The following is a 21539-nucleotide window of genomic DNA, read 5'->3' on the forward strand; positions in this document are numbered from 1 at the left end:
CAAGAACTCCTTACACTTTTCTTTTTCTGCTCAGTGTGTAACTGTTCCTCACACACATAACCGTTATCATTGCATGCTGTCAAAGTCAGATTAGAAAAACAAACTAGAGTGTGTGAGGGCTGGCAGTGGGAGAGAGGGTTAGCATGGCTAGCACAAGCATGCTAACGGCTTGCCTACAGCATGCTTAAACCTTGTAGGTTTGTTGACAAAGGCTTGTGTGTAGCATTCAAACTTCTTTGCCAGCTTGGTATGGTAGCACTTATACCAGCCCTCTTCTTTAGCTCAGGAAAAAGAGTCTTTGACAGGCAGTAGCTACATGAGGGACTACCACACTGGAATGGCCGATGCTCTAAAAGCCTGGTGACCAGTCGCATCAAATATCTCTTCACAGCATCTTGGAAAACGTGTTTGGCACCCAGTTCAGCTGATATTTGATGTTCAACCTCAAGTACTGTTGTGTTACCAACAATATCTAAAGCTAAAGCCTTACAGACAAAGGCCAGGGCACAATAAGCCGTTAAATTTATCTGTGCCTTTGGGCATCTGCTACTGTTCTCCAAGCAGAAACAGCTTTCCACAATGCTCAGTTCATTGTAAAGCACAACAGCAGAAAACCACGTTTTTCTGCTTGAGAATCTCAAAATGTAGGCGAGTGTTTTGGAGATAATGTGGGTGTCTTTCGCCAGCTGTTGTTTTCCCCCTACACTGGGCAACTGTGCTTGTCAGGCTGTAATGGTACAAGTCGGAGGGATGCAGAAGGGGAGAAAAACGATGGGAGGTAGGAATCGCTGGACAAACTGTGGTTGCTTTCCAGAAAATCTCTTACAGCACATTTGCTGCCCTTTTATTTTCTTTTCTTTTCTTTTTTGTTTTGTTTTTCTTTAAACACGTAAAAGGCATTGTGATTTTCTCTGTGAAGAGATTTTTTTGTAGTATCAATAGAAGATGTAGCTGCCCAACCACAAGTCTAGCCCTTACTTCTCCCAGTAAAGAATTTTAATGGAGGAAAATGTTTGGACAAATGGATGGACGGATACATGCACAGGTGGATGGATGGATGGATGGATGGGTTGGTGCAGTCGCCTCTGCAGCAGAAACCTTCAAATCTCCTCAATAAAATCTGCGGTAAGCTTAAAATTGGCAGAAGTTAACTTTTTCCCTTCACCGAACATAGACAGCCAGACAGAGATACAGCTCCCCTGCCTTAATACCTCTCAGAATTCAAAAACGGTTGCAGTCCACGGCTTATATCATCAAGCTACAGCAGAGAAAGAGAGCTGCATGCAGAGCCAGTGCTTCTACTGGTTGAAAGGGCAAAGGTGCCCCAATTCCCACCAACGCGTTTGGACAGTGAAGAAATACAAAAGTAAAAACAAAGTGAAATAAAGCTGAAGAATGAGACAGATTTAAAAAAAAAGGGTGAAAAAGTGGGAGTAAAGACAGAAAATTAAAGTAAGGGTTAAAAGTGTGAGGTCTAAATATTACAGTACAGGAACAGTGGGTTTGTCCTTTATGTCTCTCTCTTTCTGTCCTCACCACCTGAGGAGTCTTTGTCCACAATTAATCAACACCTGGCCATCAGCTTGGTCGCTTCAACTGATCGCTGATACGTGGGCCGGCCGCTCAACTGAAACAAACAGCACAAACTGCTAGCAAAACAATCACTGGCCAGCATTAATGGTCTCAAACTGACCAATAAGCGGCCAACAAAGGCCGACCTGGCTCCAGTGGACAACTGGATATAAATTGCTTACAAAATATAAATAAAAAGCTGTTTTGGATGTCATTCAGTCATTTCAATTGAAACAGAGCGAGAGACTTTCCAAACCCAACTTCTGGCACCATAGTAGTATTTGAAGTTTAAGTAGTAGTCTTGATGGCAATGACGAAGGGTGGAGAAGTTTAGGTGTCGAGGCAGGTGCGCCTCCTGCTGGCCAGGAGGTCTCTGTAAACAGAGGAGTTCAGGAAACGAGGGAAGGAGTCACGGTGCATCAGGGTGTAAATCTGGAGCTGGGCCTCCTCATACATCAGATTGCTGGGCTCCGCCAGGCTCTGGTTTATTCCTTCTCTGACCCGGGAGTCCAGACTCACCTGGAGCAAGAGGAACAAATGTACAAACAAATGGAGTGTAGCTTCAATGACTCACAAAAAGATGGAGTGCTAAACATCTGATCAGGAACTGGGAGAGCCCAATTTGGACTCTGAACTATACATTTTTACGTTACTTACCTGATTATATGATTAGATTTTTGATTTCTTATCACGATGAGAGCCTGCACTTTGTTTTGGATTCATTTATTGTAAATATGAAGCCTAGATTAGCTTGTTTTATTCCTGAAAATGCAATAAAAGCTTTCTCTACATCCTAAGAAAGGACACCAAACAAAATTTATAACACTAAAACGATAAGAAGAACAAATTTGACCTAACTGTGGTGGATCATCTGAGGAATTACAAGTCAAGCTAAGGGGGACATCAAACATCAAATCAAATTTACAAAAGTAAAAATATAAAAACCTCATGGTGGCAGTAAGAGAACAGTCAGGGTACAAGTGTACCGTGATTGGTTGAACATACAAATGCAACACATTACAACAAAAGTTCTTAATACTAAAAACAAAACACAGAGGAAGGATCAGCAGTAAAACCCAGGGTTTATTGAGCCTATAGGTGACAGAGGAATTATGAAATTGCCTCTGTTATGTCACTTCAGTTTTCAGAGAAAAAGGTCATGAAAGTATGTCGTCCTTCAGGGAGCTTCTCAGTCCCACCAACCCTCAGAAAGCCCTTTGAACCGTCTGGTCTGAATGCGCCTCATGTACTACAGCAGACTGCCGCTGGCACGCCCTCCGTTTGGGGAAACTGAGGCAATGTCTTCCGCTGTGTACACGTTCAGCAGTAAATCATATCTTAACCACCGGAAAAAAGGGCCACCTAAGTATATCTCTAACAATAAAATGTATTCTATGTTTAGAATAGTTTCAAAGCTTTACCTTGCTGTTGCCAGACAAATTAAAGCTGTTATATCGCCCACTTCAAACAATCCCACGGTTCCTTTACCGGAACAATAATTTTAAGCACTTCCTGGTCTACTGCTGCCTCGACTTTCATCTTTTGAAGAGGCGTTTGGATCCAAGTTCAAGTGTTGCGACTACAAAGTCACAAAATTGCAAAAAAAATAACCAGGGAGGGCATAGGTAGAACACTCCTGTGTTTCCCATCAGAAAAGGTCAACCAAAGGTTGTTTACCGTGTTTGAGTCCCTCAGAAAAATCAAACTATCCCTTTAAAATGTCTTGGAATCTTGATTTATGAGTAAACCAAACTATATCTATATATCGTTTTTATTTCACAAGCACTTTTTAGTTGAAACATCAGCACTGGCTGTTCCTGTGAGGGCTCACCTCTTTGGGCGATAATATAGACACGTAATCTTCGTATATGATCCTGGTCTTCTCATCCACCACCGAGGGGTTCGTCTCCTTTTTCAACTCTTCACATGCCAACCAGAAAAGCAGGTTGTCCTCGCTGTACTCAGACCGCAGGAACTCCCGGAAGATCTCCCGGCCCTCCAGCGAGCGCAGCATCATCTCAAAGCTCCGGGACCACGACAGCACCTCCTCTAGACTGGGGTGTCTACGGTTTGGACACATAGATCGGCACAAGATCAACACAGAAACATGCAGCGATAGAGACCCAAACTGGTGGGATGACTGGCTGCACTTACTGTTCTTCAGCAGCTTCAATACTGTCCATCTTGGTGCAGGTTTGTCGCTCACTGCTCTCAAGTCTATCTTCATTCCTGAATGAGAGAGAGGAGATGATTATTCCTGCTAAAATAAAAGACTGGGCGTGTTTCAGGAAGGTCATAAAGACACATTTGAGTTACAAGTTAAGGTTATTTCCAAATACTTATTCTTCTGGTTGCCTTCTACATTTACATCAACCTAAGGCTGCGACCTCATGGCGTAACATACATCACTTTTACTGTATGAAGCTGTTCTGATAACCATAAGAAAAAAGCTGGGAAATGTTGATTTTTCATGCTAACAATAATATCTGTCAATGCTATATCCAAACAAATTCATTTCTCCTCTTGTTGAAATGGTGACAAAAAAGTTTTTGGGAAACACTATTAAATCAGAAGTTAGGGAGGCGCATGTTAAGAACTAATCATGTTTAATTGAGTGATCAGCCATTTAATACCAGATTAATTCCAAGTCCTTTTTTTGGGTACACCAGCTGTCAACATATCCCGACTGCCCTCTGTTAAACCCTGGATCTGCTCCATGATGTGCAGTATCATGGAGCAGGACGGGCAGCCAGCATCCTCCATCAGCTATATGTAAACTGACAGCATGCACCAGTGACTGTCAGCAAGCATAGCAGCTCCGGTTTGATAAACACTTTATATGTTCCAGTATTTGACCCTGTGTAATCTTCCTCCCAGAACGCTTCCAAACTGCAAACTCCTAAAGTCTACAGGGTGACGAACAAAATGTCCTTTGAAAGCATTGAAAGAAAGCTGTGATGTAGGCTGCATTTACTTTGTGGACTGCTGTTCAGCAGAAGATCAGCTTTTCAGGCAGGCCTGCATTTAACTTAATTTGCACAGTGCAGCTGCGCAGTGCAGAGGAGTGTAGATAAGGGAGATATGTGGTTTAAATATAGAACCAGGACTCGGTATCAGCAGATAAAAAATAAATGGCTCCACAATCCTGAAACTGAGGAGAACTCAGAGAGAGACAGAAATGCACCAGTACACGTAGGCCTCTCACAATTATTACATAAGCACCTGATGTCAAACCACAGGGCCGATCCCAGTCATTCTGCATTAACAGCTGGATTAAACTAAAATAAATGTCATAACTCTTTCACTATTTCATATCATTTACAGGGTCTGAGGCCCCTGAATGCGCAGGTGGTGCTATCGACTCTTTAACTCGAGACCAGCTTTCAGTGAGCTGCAACTGACAAGTTTCTCAACGTCGCTGTGGGTATATCTGAGTTAAAGACGAATGGGAAAGTGGAGCCCAGCAACCTGGAGGAGTGTTGGATTTGAGATGGAAGAAGGTGACAGTCAAAGGACCTGACATGTGGTTTTGGAACATGTACAGATCCACCAACCTGCTCACTACTTTACAAGGTGCATGTGTGTATATTAGTCAGGGTTCTCTCTGGGACCCAAAAGCTATTAACCACCGTGGCTAATTGTTGGTTATTTCAATAAGTCACTTGCGAAACGGATTAAACACACAAACTTGGCTCATTAAGACTACACGGTTCACCAACAGGATATTTTCCAAACACCACAGTCCTAAAATGCCGTATTCACCATCACGACCCAATAATACCGGGCCAAAAATCCAAGAAAAGCTTGGATACAAAGCACCAATGGGTTCTTCGAGTGCTGCAGTTTTACATAGTAACTGATAATTTGATCAATTGTTCTGAGTCATTTTGTATAATAAACACCATCTCTGCCACTTCTCACGGAAGTCACAGTATTCTGAGTAACTTGGTTTAGTTTTTTAACTATAGGAGAACAAAAAACAGCTCTTTGAAGACGACACCCTGAATTAATCAGTTGATCGAGATAAAACATAAAGAGACGGAACTGTTAGTTCCACTCCACTCTCTTCATGTCTTCCAGCAGTTAATCGCACTGGGATACAAACAATAAAGCTTCAGTTAAAGCCTTTATGTAAACACTCGAACAACACGGTAGCCTCTCTGTCTAACGTAGCTCAGTCACACTTGCCGAGTCCACAATGCAACACACACTGAGCAGTCTATTTCTGTCCCACCATGGAGGATCTTTCCTCCCTCTTGCTGTCTCTAGTCAAAGTCCCCATTGTGCAGCAGTAATGGGCTAAGCCAGCCACAGCCCCCGGCGCCCTCACAATACAGCTAAATATACAGGCTGTTCTTCACAGCTGTTTTGCATGTGATGTGTGGATGGAAATAGAAGGCACCCCGACCAGAAAAGAGCCTTGTAGAAGGGTGGGTGAGCAGGGGTTAGATGGTATGGGAGGCGGAGGGGGTCAGAGAGCACACAAAAAACAGAGGAACAAAATTTGAATGCTCTGTGACCCTTTAATATTTCCTACTACAGCGTCACATCAGATGAGATCTCTGATTCTTACTCGTCTACCACTTGACTCGGCATGATAGTAAAAAAAAAAAGAAAAAAAAGGGGGGGGGTGACACAGAGAGCATTCAGTGATTCAAGTGTAGTTTATACTAAAGTCTCAGCCGTGTGAAATGGGCAGAGCTTCTCACAACCTCGGTGCCACGGTAAATAAACATACAGGTTACTGAGGACAATTATTTGGCCCATTCCGGAGGTCGGACACCGGCGTTTGCCTGAAAAACGCACAGAAACGACACAGTCTGCAAGCTGCCACCACTTCAGATGAAGTGGTGTGAAAGAAGCAGCGCATTCACCATTCACTGCCTGAAAACAATGTTTCATTCACTCCGCTCTCCCAGCAGGAGTGCAGCCACAGTGAGGCAGCTGTAGGAGCTTCATACCAGATCCTGGTTTTGGTGCTCAGAAACGACACGGTGCACTTATTCTGTGCAACTCTGACCTACAGTGCAATCTGTACGTGTTGGGATGCTTTTCTATGATTTCTAAAATGAATTCATGAGCTTTAACTCGACATGGGTTAAGGGATGTTCTCATGTACAACCCCAAAGGTGTAAAAGTTGGGATGGTAAGAAAAAAAGTTTGAGGCTCAAAATATCTAATACATTTCTTATATTTTCTGCATCACAGGCCAGCAAAACATAAAAGAAAAGTTGGGATGGGGGATATTTAGGGGTTAAAACAATAATGTTGTTATTTCAAACAGGTGAATCTTGATTTGATCCACAAAAGGCTTTTAGGAGCAAACCTGGGGAAGGATCTCCAATTTGCCAACTGTCTATAAATGATGCTCATCAAATAAAGATTGGACAGGCTTCGTATAAGTTTTCATCTGCAGTGTAAAACAACTCAAGCAAGCTGTAGGAATTTCAGCGTGTGATGGACAAGGGCGCAAACCTAAGTTGGACACCTGTGAATTACGATCCCTCATCATTCATCAGCAGCTTATAAAACCTCATGAGCACGGCATTACTGTGGGAAACCTTTGTGAAGGACTACGATATGGAGTTATGTTCTCAAACAGCTTTATTGCATCAACCTTGTCCAGAGGCACCGTCAACTTCTCTGGGCTCTGAAGCATCTGGGTTGGATCACCACAAAGAGGAAATGTGTTCTGTGGTCAGACCTATCAGTATTGAAGATCATTTTTGGAAGAAATTAACTCCGGACCAAACACCATTCAGACTTTTTCCAGCAGCAAGTCCTAAAGCCAGTCTCTGTGGTTGCATTTTGGCAAAGCTCATTTACAAGTTTGCGATGACAGCATTAATGAAGAAAAGTTCACCGAGATTTCACAGACACACGTGCTGCTTTCAAGACCACATCTATTTCCAGGAAAGTCCATGCATTTTTCAAGAAGACAATGAGAAACCACGCTCCACACACACGACAAAAAGGCACGGCTGCAAAAGGAAGCAGTTATGAACTGGCAGCTGATTTGGGGATTTTTTTTCATGTGCAAATGAAAAAAGAAATGTTTGTTGAATGGTTTTAAATATGTTCCATACACACAACATTTGATCAAAAGCCGACACAGCTCGGACAAGGAAAAACAGCAGCTACTTGACATTTTTGCTAAAACAGTGACGTCTCACGCGTTTTCGCAACTTATCAATTGATCACAACATAAAAAATAATCCGACATGAGCTGCAGAAAACAACTGAGCTGAATGCAGTCACTTCCTGTAGTCTGTGGTTATTTCCTATAAAAGCACACTTGTTCTTACATTTTCCGCTTGTGTGCAGATTAAATCGATAACGCACACAAGAAGCAGCAGTAACATCATGACAACCCGCCTAATAATGAGTAGGTCCTCATAATGGAGCCAAGAGCTCTGAGCAGTCAGACAAAGAACATCATGATGCAGACTTTCCCAGCAGAAAGCAACCATTAAAATAAGCGGCATGACATCTTGAACTTTTAGGCCACAAGTTTAAAAGACTCAGGCTAATCACTGACAGGCAATTTTATATGATACCAATTTTTAATCATTATGAGACGAGAAAACATAATAAAAACAACTATAAAAAAATAACGAAGAAATTCTAGGAACATGTTCAAGTAGATTTTACATGCTTGACTCACTGAATCACTTTGTGTCAAGTCTGTCCTCACTGCATCGAATTCTTAGGGGACTCAACAAAGGCGAGACATCATAGATTAGGCAACATGATGGAGGACAGGACCGACTGCTTGATGTTTCGGGCAAGGTTATGTCTTTAGCACTGAACAACAAATTACAGAAATAAGTGGAAAACGTGTGGAAACTACCCCCTTTAATCAGATCTACGGCCTGTTTCCACCGATTGTCCACTGATAAAAATGTTCACAGCTGCTGCATACGGAGAATCCTATTTAGACTGAATATTCCTCATTCACAAGTTGCTTTTTTTCATGGTTAAATGCATCTTTTGTTCATTCATCCAACTCAATAGCTGCAGTCAAAATATCACAATTAATTGCCTTCAATTGGAAGTTAAGGGTTACTAAAAAAAATCTTCAGCAACAGCTGAACTGACACCAGCAATTACAAAGAGACTACACATTGCTAGTCAGCATAACAGGTCTTTGTAAATGACACAAGAAATCATTTGTAAATCATATATATGTATATGATGTATAAAAGCAGCAAAAAACCCCATAGAACTGTATGTGAGTTTTGCTGAGGTCACACTTCTCGCAGTAATCGAGTGTAACATGCAACTTCTGACAGACTTTTCTTAGCTAAAAGTGACTGATATGTTTTACTTTCCCTGCAGTCAAAGTTACTTTCACTTCCATTTAACAAGTAAGTTGGGCCAATATAGACTTATCCTTGGCTTTCATTTAATTTTTTCATTTCATTTAAGAGGCTAATCTCATCATCATAAATCATTTGTGTCTCCCCTCTACTCCCCAGAAATATACATTTCACAAACAAATGTAATGCTCACTGGACAGATGTAGATGATTCGGATGTGTCACTGTCAAATTCACTGGTTTAAAATAAAAGCTCTAAAGCAAGGACGGCTGATTTGGTTAAATGTCTATTAAATCCCCTCCTCTTCTTGCATCTCTGCTGGGAGGGAATAAGAAACGAGGAGAGCCATCAAGGAGAGGATTCAAGTGAGTGCAAATTGGGAAGTGGGATGAGGGGAAGGGGTTAGCAAGGAGTTGCTCGATTACAGATCGATCAGTTAAGGATCAGCATTGTAATTAATGTGGAGTCATGCTCCTGCCCACACTGAGCTCTGTGTTAGCCTCCACCAGCCTCTCATCTCTTTTAGCTACCAAATGCTCCATTGTGCTCATCAACTAATCTCTGAAGCTGTTGCTCGGCTGTGTGGTGGTGGGCAGACGGCATGCAGCGAGTTTTACAGGTTTTTCCTGTGACAGCTGCTTCATGTTGGAACTGAAAATACAATTAGAGCAGTTAGATGGGGGCCAGACGAAATAACGGTTAGCTGAGCCTCACTATTCTATTATCACTGCATATGATTCCTTTCACAATCGTGTCACATTGTCTTCTGAAAAGTTTTTACAAAATACAGCATTATTGTATGATTGGGCCACAATCTACCTGAAAACCAAAGGATGGGATCTAAAATGGGTGATATAGTCGAGTATGTTGTTTCCTTACCAGAGACACTTGCAGCAGCCACACCAGCAGAGGCAGCAGGTGTTAGGTCGAGGCTGTCCAGGGGCCTGGGGTGGGGCCTCGATATGAGCCGCCTGCCTTTTTCTCATCTCCACTCCACTCACACTCAGGGGCTTTGAGATGGATACAAGCAGGAAATAAACATGGTTAAATACCCTTCAAATCAATCATACTCTAGCAGAGAAAACAACAAACACTATTCCTGATTTCTGCAACCCAGCAATAGATCATAACTGAGGGGGGGGGGACCAGTCAGAAGGGGTGTGTGTGTGTTTGTGTGTATAAGAGACAGAAAAGCGCGAGCGAAAGCACTCAAGCAGCACAGAGAGGATTCCCTTCCTTGTTTGGTACGAGGGTGTCTGGCATCGGCCCAAGTCTTTCACTCGGCTTTGACAGACACTAAACATGCATTTTAATGGACGCGGACACAGACAGAGGAACAGGATCTACATATCACGCACATGGACAGGCATACGTGCACAGTAAATACACAAATTCACAAGCTTGTGTACATTCATATGAAGCCCATTCAACCTGCATCATCTATCTGCCCGGCCATTGCCTCAGGATAAGGAACATCTATCATCTACAGGCAGGAGATGAAAATATATGCAGGAAACGTACATATTGTTACGCTTCTTTTTTTTTTTTTTTTAAAGTTACCCTACAGTCAAGCCGAATGAACTCCTGCCGTCGGATGGCTAACGCTTCTATTTTTTGCTTCCTTCATTAGCTTTTATACTGTGACACGTAAATGTGCGGGATGTGGCAAAACTCAGTGACAGTGCTAGCATCAAACAGTTGGGCCAGTACTAATGTTTACTGTGTTCACCACTTAGCTCGCGGGCAAGTGAAATTTGCCCATTGAATGGAAAACACAAAGAGGATAATGCAAACATCGGTCATGATGACAGCTACATAAGGGATCACAAAGTTGTTGCAGTTCATCCTCTTTGGGACTTTAATGTATGTAGTAAGTATCGTGATAATCCATCAAATAACTGTTGTGGCAATTCACTCTGTCAACACGAGAAAGCTAAAGCTGCTCCCTTACATCCTGACTTTGTCCATCTTTGCGTGAATATGTGATATTCTTACTGCATGGTGAACGATCTACTTTAAATTCGGTCATTCTGCCTCGACAGACGTCTCTTGTGCAATTTTCGCCATAAGATGTGTTTTGGAACGTAAAATTTCGGTTCCCTGTAGGAACTAAACGTTAGTTAGACTTGCACTGGAAACCATGGCAACAAACGGGTAAAATTAGGAGTGGTGTGTTGTAACCAGCTTGTAAGTGCACGATCGCCACCTACTGGCTTGGGGTGGGGGACTGTTACAGCGCTGGAAATGCGTTGGTTCGCTACAGGTTCTGTCATTCTTGAACAGAAACTGTGCGAGAACAAGAGCTCTACCAGTTCTTTTTCTGGTGAAAGTAAAGCATAAGAAGATGCTTGCAATCGAGTAGCCTCTCAACAAACCTGCGGGATGATCCAACCCCACCCACATCCCAGGAGGCCATCTTGTTATGAAAGAATCCAAGACAATATCTCCCCCATAAAAGTCAAACGGGGGGGAGGAGAAAGAAGCTTCGGAGAGTCTTTAACATTCTCTATTGATGACAGTAGTGTGACAAGGTAGGAAAAACAGCTTTTCAATTAAAAAACAAAATGGGTATTTCGCAAAACTGACTTCATATTCAAAATATATCCTAAAACAAACATGCATGCACATAAACTGTTATGCTACACGATGCAGGCACAAATGAAGGCTGTGCCAGAGAACGCTTCTTTAAAATCTAGCTTGTTGTATTTCTTGCACGAGTTGCATGCTCGAGGAAGTAGCTTCTCAGTTACAGGATAACGGAGTGGATGTGAGCAGGATCTCTCATCCATCCACATGTGATGTTACAACGACTGAACTGGATGTGGGTAGAGTTGGATGGTCCAACGAGACATACTTGGCCTAATCGCTAAAACCTGTTCTTTAATCACTTAAATAAATATTGTTCCTCACATCTAAATGACCTCTTCTTTATGTAGCCGCGTTGAAGTCACGAGGATTTGATTTGAGTCTGGGCCAAAGTGTTGGACTGATCAAAAGACCAAAGTTGTAATCTTAAAAAGTCCTCTTAAAAGTTGTGTTTTACTCTCCCTGTATTTTTGTAAACTGTTTGGTAATTCATACAGACCACACAGAGGAAACACACACACACACATTTTGACTGTTTTGACTTCCTTCCACAGCCAACTCTGAGGCACAACAACTCCCAAGCTCCCCATTCTGCCTCCGTGCCTGACAAACAGGACAGTGATGCACTACAGTAATAGTTACAACCAATAGTAATGCACATGCAATAACTAACTGTTCGTTATGCTCCTATATGCTCAAGTTTTGTGATATCACCTTTTTGCGAACGCTATTAAATCAAAACAATATGAGTTCTGAAAAACCCATTTGTCTTTTGTCTCCTTCAAAATATTGCACAATTCTCTCTAGTGTTACGCCAAGAAAAATTTACAAATGAAGGTGTTGATTATTTCTAAATCAAAGGCTAACGCATTACGACCTGATAAGTGATCCAAGCCTAAGATCCTGATAAAATTTTTTTTTTTTTTTAATTATGAAAACATTTGTTTTTTTTTTCAGGTAATTTCTCTTTTTTTATGTAAAGTTAAAGTTCCCTTAATCAAATACTTCAAGACGTTATGATCAAAGAGCTTATAAAAGCTCACAAAAGAGAACTATCTGTTCTATGATGTGCACCACACAAGCTATTTCACTTAAAATTGAACTTTCCTTTAGGACAGTTGGACGGTAGATTAAAGATGATCCACTGCAGCTCTAGCATGGTTTAGCCATGATTTAACCATGTGTTTCTCTGTCCCTTAAAGCCATCAAGGATGGTCCGGTGCCGGTCATCGCTGGGGATTTTCTCAGAACCTAAAAGAGGCTTTGAAAGCAATGATCCAGTGGTGCTGCCCGTGTAGATAGAGGAGTCCCTTTAACAACACAACGCCCCTCATAAACAAATATAGGGCTTTTAAAACCTTCAGGCTATTCTAAATAAAAATACCACTCCAAGAAGTCATTCTAATGCCAGAAAAATAGCTCACAGGCCAGCCTAGAAATCCATGATCTTCCCTTAAATGGGCTTCTTATTCAACAGAGCAGTAAGATTGATCTATAACAACATGATACAACAACACCGAGACTAAATTTACACCATGGCACGCTACAAAAAAGGGCATTAAAGCCTGTGTGTAGCTGGATAATGCACTAATAACTGCAGCACAGTTAATGAAGTAGAACTCCTACCTGTAAAGCCATAATTCAATTTAACGTCTCTGTCAGTACTTAGACAAAATAACTGTGCATCAGTACCATAAAAGGAACCTTCTCTGTTCGTTGTCAACCCATCTACTGCACTTATACATATGTGATTTCCCCAGTGATGACAAATGCCAGGTAAGCCTGAGATGATCTGCCTAATATGCAAACGTGGTCGTCTGAACGTTAGAGGGCCGTCGGTTATTTAGCCACCAGGCAGCACCAATGGAAAACAGGCTGCGAGATGCAAACGACGGTGAGGGTACAGCTTTGTTCCAAACTGGGAGAAGAGGCCACACTGACAGGACATGCAAATGTGGGATGGAAATACAAATATGCTGGGATGAGAGGGGAAAAAAAAGAGTGCCAGTAATTTGTTCAAATGGTGTTGAAAAAAATTGAAGATAACTCTCCCTCACATGTTTTGCATATTTGATGAAGATAGGGAGTAATATAAAATTTTGGTGGACACTGATGAAACACTGATGTTCATACAACACATGATTTTAATACAGGAAATAGGTTTAGTGAGCAGCATCTTTTCAACTTTACATATGAGCACATTAACAAGGTTTTTACTTGCTGCAATGGATGCAATGTTTCTCTCTCTGAGCGTCAGTACTGACCAATAATTCATGTTTGTGCTGACTGAGCTGTAGAAAGTTTCCTGCCATATCCATAACTTAATACCTAAAACAAAGTTGTAAGGACTTCACAAGGTACTGGGTCTTCACCAGACCCGCCAATGTAAAGCTGTGTGTCATCAACATAGAAGTGAAGTTTATTACTATGCATCTTGGTAAAATTACCAAGTGGCAGCATATAGAAGTTAAAAGGCGTGGGACCTTAGAACCTTGTGGTTCTCCATAATTAATCTAATAAGTTTAAGATGAACAATAATTCCAAATAAATCTGTGCGAGATAAGATTTAAACCAATGAAGAACCATACTAGAGATGTCAATCAAAGTGTAAAGTCTGTCAAGAAGAATAGATCAACTGTACCAAAGGCCGCACTCGAGTCAATTAATACTAGAAGAGGTTTATTCATGTCCGTATTACGCCTGAGGTCATTCTGTATAGTTATTGGTTCTGAAGCCACATGGATGTCTTTTAAAAAATGTTATGGGAATCAAAAATATTATTTAAATGATTGAGAACTAGCTTTTCTACAACTTTCTTTAAAAATGGTAGATAAGGAACTGCTCTGTCGTTATTGGGTATGAATGAATCTAAATAGTTTCTCTTCAATTGGCGCTTAACTACGGCACTCTTAAAAGTGGTAGAAAAGACACCTAACTAAAAGGGATCATTGTCTTCGTTAAAGAAGAAAACCAACAACTATAAAATGTTTTTAAGAGGACGTCCTGTCCTTTACAGAATTTCAGAACACTATCAGCGATAGAGGGAGGCTCAGACTTGTCAGACATTTAAAGTGACGTTATGACGGGGCTGGCGGAGAACTGGCTTTAGCACCAGCTCCGAAACAGCACTGGAACCTCTTTCGACAAAAACAGGTATGAAAAGCCTATAGGACGGGATTAAAACAAGTTTGTGGCGAAAAACGAAGCAGGGAGGACAGCCCCTTAATTCCCTTTCATGCATCCATTGTTCCCTTTATGCCCTTTTTACAGCCCTCCCACAGACGACGCAGGGAGCATCAGAAGAAGGTGTAAGAAAATAGGGAAATATTTTGAAGGAGTTCAAACATGCTCTCTGAATTGCTGACAACAGCACAGCTGGATCAGGTGTCACCCACCTTGAATAGCTCAGCTGCAACTTAAGTTATACGAACCTCTTCAACTGGTCTCAACTCGCACCGTTATCAATTATGTTAGTGAATCTAAGGTGAAATTTGAAAATGAAACCTTAACCCTAAACAGACAAAAGGAACAACAATGTTTGTTCCTTATACATCTGAAACGTCAATCCCAAATGTTTGAGTGAAATTCTTCTGAATCTTGACCTTAAACATTAAACTAAACCCTTCTTTAGGATGCTACTGTTAACAATAGCATTAGACTGTTGTTAAAACTTACCATGAATTAGAGAGTTCCTAAACACAGGTCAGACAGAGCAGTCATGGCGTGAGGTAATAGTTTGCTGGATGATAGCAAGCTGGTTGACAACGCTTCTGACTCGTGACCTGTCTGTCTGCTTGGCTAACGGACTGGTTGTTTGGCTTGCTGGGGATGCAGGACAAGGAGAGGAGGTTCTTTTCACCACAGGAAAGAGGGATTTCTGGTTTCACCATCCCTGACCGACTGGCACAGAAGGGGACACAAGAGCTGAGGTGAGGTCTGGCTACTTTCCTCCCCTTATGTCCTAACTTCACCTTCTCCCTTTGCTTCTCTCGCTGTCGCCTCCTAGGCTTCCTCGGATCTCAGTAAAAGGATCACTCATGGACTTGAGAGTGCAGGGAACAGTGAACATACAGCATCTGAAAGACACAGGTCAAACAACAACCTGTTTTATTGTCAAAATCGCAATGAAATCCTTTTAACCAGTTCGTAAGATAAAGATGCACACTTTAGTGACACTGATAAGGAACTTTGTTTTACATAAATCCCTATTCACACATTCAGAGATGCTGCTTTGAGAACAGAGTCTGAATGTTAAAAAAATTCTAAACATTACCGTCTGTATAGCCACACAAACAAGATTTAGAAGGGTCAATATGAGTCGTTATTTGAGTTTATAAAAAAAACCTAATGATTCAACGAAAACAAATAATTAACTTTCAACACACACACAATTTCGATAAGAACCACCTAAATTCAGTTTTTCACCCAAACCATGCAGTGGGTACACAGTTTAAGCTTAGAAGAAAGTATTGATTCACACACAAATAAGGATAAAAAAACAAGTACAGTATTTTTCGGGCTATAAAGCGCACCGGGTTATAAGACGCATTAAATGAAACAAAACTCAGAGAAGTCAAACTTTATTTAACTCACTTGTAGAGTTGTCATAATACCAAAATAAGTAACCACGATACGATACCAGACAAAGTATCACGGTTCCGGGTATTATCGCGATACTGTGGCCTTATTTTATTATTATTATTTTTATGAACTGCAATGTATTTGTACAAGTTATAAATATTTATTAATTACGTATGTTGTTATGTGCATAATATTAATATAAATAATCAACTTAGGATAAATCCACTGTCTTTTAAAAAAAATTATTTGACAATAATGCTTCTTCTCCAACATAAAACAGAGGACAAAATACAATAAACAGGAACTGATTCCCTGTGAAAACTATATTTTTATGTATTTTCTAGGTGCTTTAACATCTTTTAACTCTTCATTCTTCAGCCTGTACACGATACATATAGCCTAATATAAGCCAATTAGAAAATAAACAGGAAATACTAACCTCGTATTCGACATATAAATCTGGGCAACGACACTGCAGGTGTTTTATGAGGTTGGATGTGTTGCCTCCTATAGCTTGGTGGCAGCACCTACACAGTGGATGGCCATCGTCTATCGCTTTACCGAACAAAATAGTTCCAAATGTGGCTTTTGGAGTTTGTTTTTACGGATGAACTTTACTTAAGCAAGAGAAAGGCTAATGTTAGCAGTTAGTGGTCCAGTTTTATGAAATATGCACATGGAATTACAGAGACAAGATCGTCACTAATAAAACAAAGACAACGGTAAGTTAGAAGAGGTTGATCTTTGTGGTTGTAATTTTTCTGAAATATGTTGTTGAAGGGGAAGGTTATTTTTCTTTTTAACCTGGACCTTATTTCTGGCATAAAATACGTTCATCTACTCACTGATAACAGTTTGGTGAAAGTTGGCGTCCTTCGGAGTTCGGACGCTATTTAGATCACTGTCAGTTTCACCAATCCATATAATGGTAGTGAACAGGGCATAGACTTAGACTCAACTTTATTTATCCCTTGGGATGACTCCTTCAGGGAAATTCAAGTCTCCAGCAGCTTAGACAATACAGCCTCTAATAAGGCAATATCTGTCTTTATCTCACTAATGGTGAGTAGATGAGGTCCAGGTTTAAAAAAAAACAAACTTCCCCTTTAAGAGGCACAAACCACTATGCATGCACTACGTAAAACAGCAGCAGAAAACCACAAAAGTTTCCATTTTAATGTAAATGAGCCCCTAAAACCAGTCCCATGCCCCCTGATGTCATCCTACAAAGTGCAGGGGGTAAGCAAAGTACTTTAGATTTAACTCTGGACTTTCAGGGTTATAACTTTGACTAACTTCTTCTTCTGGGGATACATTACCATGGCAACTGTGTACATAACCTGCACCAGAGCAGATCTTGTTCAATATAACCAATAAAGATGTATAAGAGCATTGCCGACAAACCAGTCGATTTTGTTAAGTGAATGACATCCCTATTCATAAAAGATTCAGTGGAGCTCAGTAAACTTTGGTATCTTAAGATTACAAGACTTTTTCGGGACTGTTTGAATGCAATTTGTATAATAACAAGAAGCAACAAACAAGTATTGATAACCTATGCATTGCCAAGACAGATCTGGATTGTAGCGTTAAATAAAAAAAACCAACATCTGACTTTCAAGCACGGATAACAGCTTATGGACTAATTTCAACGCAAGGGACTCTGGACAAATGTTTAATTCCTTTGCCCCCTCCCATTGCCACAATACCTTAAATCTGCTCCCCAAAGACACATTTCAATCAAAAGTACCCACTGCTTGCAGTCCTGATAACTTTTTTCCTCGAGGAGCTTAGCAAAGGTTCCTTCGGGTCTAAAGTATGGCAAAGATTTGGTAAATTAGACTGATGATTTTGTAAGCCTGGTCTAACAAGCGGGACTGAGCCACTGCACACAGAGAGTAAAACCACAGGGAGTTAACTTCAGCTGTTTATTACTCAAAATCTGACAGTGTGGCTCCTTCCTAAAGGGCAGTGCTGAGGTGCAGGTTCTGGGAGTACTAAACTTATGAAAAGTTTGTTCTGCATGCCCCACTGCCACTGAGTTTTTTGGAGGGTACATTTTTCCCAATTCCCACTGTAAACGCAGGGTTTCAGTGACAAGGTACCTGCAGTATGAGGTCCAAACACAGCTGACTTGTGCTGACGTTAGCAAGTGGTTGGCTTCATCAGGCAAGAGCTGAAGCGACCTGGGAGACTAAATGACGGCAAGGGAGTTCATAATACGTGACTTAATTTATGCGATCAGAGTTGTTTTTTTATTTATTATTTGTGATTTTCCTCTTTCGACAATTTTGCATGCTAGTGTTCATAACATGAGCTTCTTTTATCGAGAGGTTAGCAGGGCGTGCATTAGGTTAAGATAATAACAAAAGCGCCCTCTCAAGGTACACTGCGTCTATCAGTCTCATGCATCCATCTGCATAGCCAGTGGTTTGAAGCACTAACAGACTGTAATTCTCTAATTTGAACAAATTGCTGATGTTTGAAGTTCCCCTCATTCGAACAGATGATCGACCTTGTATGTTCACGGGTGCATCAATGTATGATAATCCTTATTCAAAGCAACAGTGCTGTCTCACACACAAAATTCATATTTAGAGTAAAATGTCATTTATTACCACATCTTATTAGCACGTAGTCATATCTTACTGCTCTTGTGGCCAAACATAACTAACTCCTAGCCACGACTTTCCGCTCTGTGTTATACTGTTTCTAAAAATGTCAAATATATATATATATATATATATATATATATATATATATATATATATATATATATATATATATATATATATATATATATATATATATATATATATATATATATATATATATATATATATATATATATATATATATATATATATATATATATATATATATATATATATATATATATATATATATATATATATATATATATATATATATATATATATAGAGAGAGAGAGAGAGAGAGAGAGAGAGAGAGAGAGAGAGAGAGAGAGAGATGTGTGTCGGAAGTTCTTTTTTTAAAACTACCAATATATATATATATATATATAGAGAGAGAGAGAGAGAGAGAGAGAGAGAGAGAGAGAGAGAGAGAGATGTGTGTCGGAAGTTCTTTTTTTAAAACTACCAATAGCACTGATGCATATGTGATAAGCCAAGCGACATGGTCAAAATAAGACAAAAATACACCCACACAGGAAATTAAATTGTCTTGCTGAATGCTGTCATCTTCATTAATTCAACCTTAATTGCACAAAGGATGAAACTCGTCTTTGGTGCTGACATTCAATGCTTAATCTGAGTCAGACGCTAAATCTTTAATGCAGTCACCGAGGAAAGCCTGAAGGCTGGGGATCTTCCAGGGTTGCCGTCGTACTACAGGTTTTTCACACAGGAATTATTGTTCCAACAACATGTTTACTCATAACAGCAGCTTAGAGGTGTTCACGTGTTGACCTCAACAGTAAAGACATGTCACCGGTGCATTGAAACTTGGAGACTAAAATAAGACAGTAAAGGGCAGGAAAGAAGAAAAAAGTTCAGATCATCTCTACATGAATGAAAAACCAAACTACATCAAAAAGATTCACCTAGTTTAGGCTTGCAGCCTGTTACTTTTTTGTTTGCCTAAACATGAGTCATTTCCACTTTTATGACATCAAGCTAAATGGTAGCACTAAGTTCACATGTGAATATTGGAAAATACGGTGAAAAACAGTCGGGCAGTGAGAGAAGCAATGTCAGTATCCACTCATGGCGGAAGACAAAGATTTCCCCTGTATCTCAAACGTCTGTGAAAAATTATTTTGCAAAGCCGTGTGCAAAGCTGAGTTTTTTGCATTGCACTGGTGAGATTTTACACCGCCTCTTCCTGGGAGAAATGTCGCCACAAAGCACCATTAGTAGCTTCAAACGAGAATAGAACATTGGGTGTTGGAAATGGTTGGATTGAAAATAGCAGAGCAGGAAGGCGGCACCTTCAGCTGCCGTTGAGCAACTTTCAAACAACTTGTAGATGAACTGTAAGTATTTGCCGCTTTATTTGAGTGTAAACTGAAAATGTGAGATCAACTTCTTTTTAATATCATCTTCATTCAGGTGATAACAGCTATAATTGGCTGATGGGTAAGCAACGAGGCCTAAACTGCAACAGATGAGGTTTTTGACCAATATATCATTTATGATGACAAATGAAAATGACTCTTAGAGATCAAACAACATTAGTTCATATCTTTCAGGCTCATCGAAAAATTAGCCACTGGCTCTACAATGTTTCACTGCTTTACGTGCACAGGATCATGGAGAAAATCTCCACCACACTAGCAAAACACATTAATCTTGAATACGTTGAGAGCTGGCACTCTTTAAGCACCTCTGAACGTAGAGAGTCATCAGGAAGTCTCCCAGGATGTAGTTGCAACATAACCCATGTGCCTCTGACTCAACACATCTATGGGAAACTGCAGTATTGTTATAGTATGTTTCTTCAGCTGTGCACTACACACTGTCTTCCCAGTGCACGACATTGCTAATCAGAGGTAAAATGCTCTGCAGAGGGATAAAGTTGACAGGATAGTTTATGGTGGATGGACTCAGCGGACTGTCGCAGCCCTGGCTCTGCTGCATCTGCCCGACAGGCCTGTGTACAATCTTCAATAACGTGAAGACAAGCTCATCGGACCCTGCTCTCACCCTTCTCTACACTAGCTCCGCTGGCTAGCAGCTCGTCTGGGTGTTTTTGCGTGGTTTTCTGCAGCATTTGCTCGAACCATCTGAGCCCGGGTCGCTGCAGGTCTGACCAGCCGCGAGAGGGGATCCCCTTCTCAGCTGACACCGCCGAGTCACACCTCACCAACAGAGAGGGCTGCGCGGTGCCGACTCTCGCACGGAGATTTTTCAGGAATCAAACACCACCCACTTTCTTCTTGCTAGCTTTAGCCAACAGCCTGAGACCCGCTATCTCTCCCAGCGAGAGGAGGCGGTGGCAGCTGAGCAGCAGCTAGCGCCGTGCTAACGTCGGCTAGCACTGCCTGTGTGGATCATTAGCGCAGAATAACCAGGATCTTACCCCTTTGTGTTGGGCTGTCAGTTTCCTAGAGTCATGGGTATGAGAAAGCGATGTCCCGATGCTTGTTTAATGACATCGTAAATTGGAATCGTGCGGTGTAATGTCCATCGCCGCTATTTTTTCTGCCATCCGCCCCACTTCAGCACCGATCGCTGCCGAGTCCCTGGATGCACTGCGCAGGCGCGCTGCCACCGCTGCTCTGTGGCTGCAGTTGGCGAGAAGATGCACCGCTGAGGCTCCACACGCAGTCGGCAACACACAGAGTATCATCACATCTCTGCTGCCGAACAACCACACTACTACCCGCCCAAACACACAACACGGTTTAAAAACAATGCCGCTTTGAGATTTGGTCTATATCTGAAACACATGTGGGCGCAAAGGCAGTCACAGTCAGTCGGTACTAAAGTTAGAAGGCC

General features: G+C 41.2%; 1 protein-coding gene across 3 annotated transcripts; it reads right to left on the minus strand.

Annotated features, from left to right (window-relative positions):
- Positions 1–677: 677 nt before the first annotated feature.
- On the minus strand, positions 678–21281 carry rgs17 (regulator of G protein signaling 17). Of its 3 annotated transcripts, XM_072390758.1 has the most exons (6): positions 21121–21281; positions 15153–15553; positions 9771–9901; positions 3727–3801; positions 3404–3635; positions 678–2091 (listed from the first exon to the last, which is right to left on the minus strand). In XM_072390758.1, exons 2-6 carry the CDS (start codon positions 15153–15155, stop codon positions 1903–1905), a joined length of 630 nt encoding a protein of 209 aa, XP_072246859.1. In that variant the 5' UTR covers positions 15156–15553; positions 21121–21281; the 3' UTR covers positions 678–1902. The 3 variants fall into 3 exon arrangements, with proteins under 3 accessions (XP_072246859.1, XP_072246860.1, XP_072246858.1); XM_072390759.1 differs by lacking the exon at positions 15153–15553; XM_072390757.1 differs by lacking the exons at positions 15153–15553; positions 21121–21281 and adding an exon at positions 13104–13472.
- Between the last annotated feature and the right edge of the window lie 258 nt (positions 21282–21539).

This window comes from Leuresthes tenuis, unplaced genomic scaffold (genome assembly GCF_036924035.1).
Source record: "Leuresthes tenuis unplaced genomic scaffold, fLeuTen1.0.hap1 SCAF_8, whole genome shotgun sequence".
Lineage (NCBI taxonomy): Eukaryota > Metazoa > Chordata > Actinopteri > Atheriniformes > Atherinopsidae > Leuresthes > Leuresthes tenuis.

Excerpts from the sequence above, each read along its gene's own strand:
- rgs17 (XM_072390757.1), bottom strand. Across the intron at positions 3,636-3,726 it reads ATTGAAGCTGCTGAAGAACA|ACACCCCAGTCTAGAGGAGG; the intron begins GTAAGTGCAGCC and ends TCCAAACCGTAG. Across the intron at positions 2,092-3,403 it reads CTATATTATCGCCCAAAGAG|GTGAGTCTGGACTCCCGGGT; the intron begins GTGAGCCCTCAC and ends CTCTTGCTCCAG.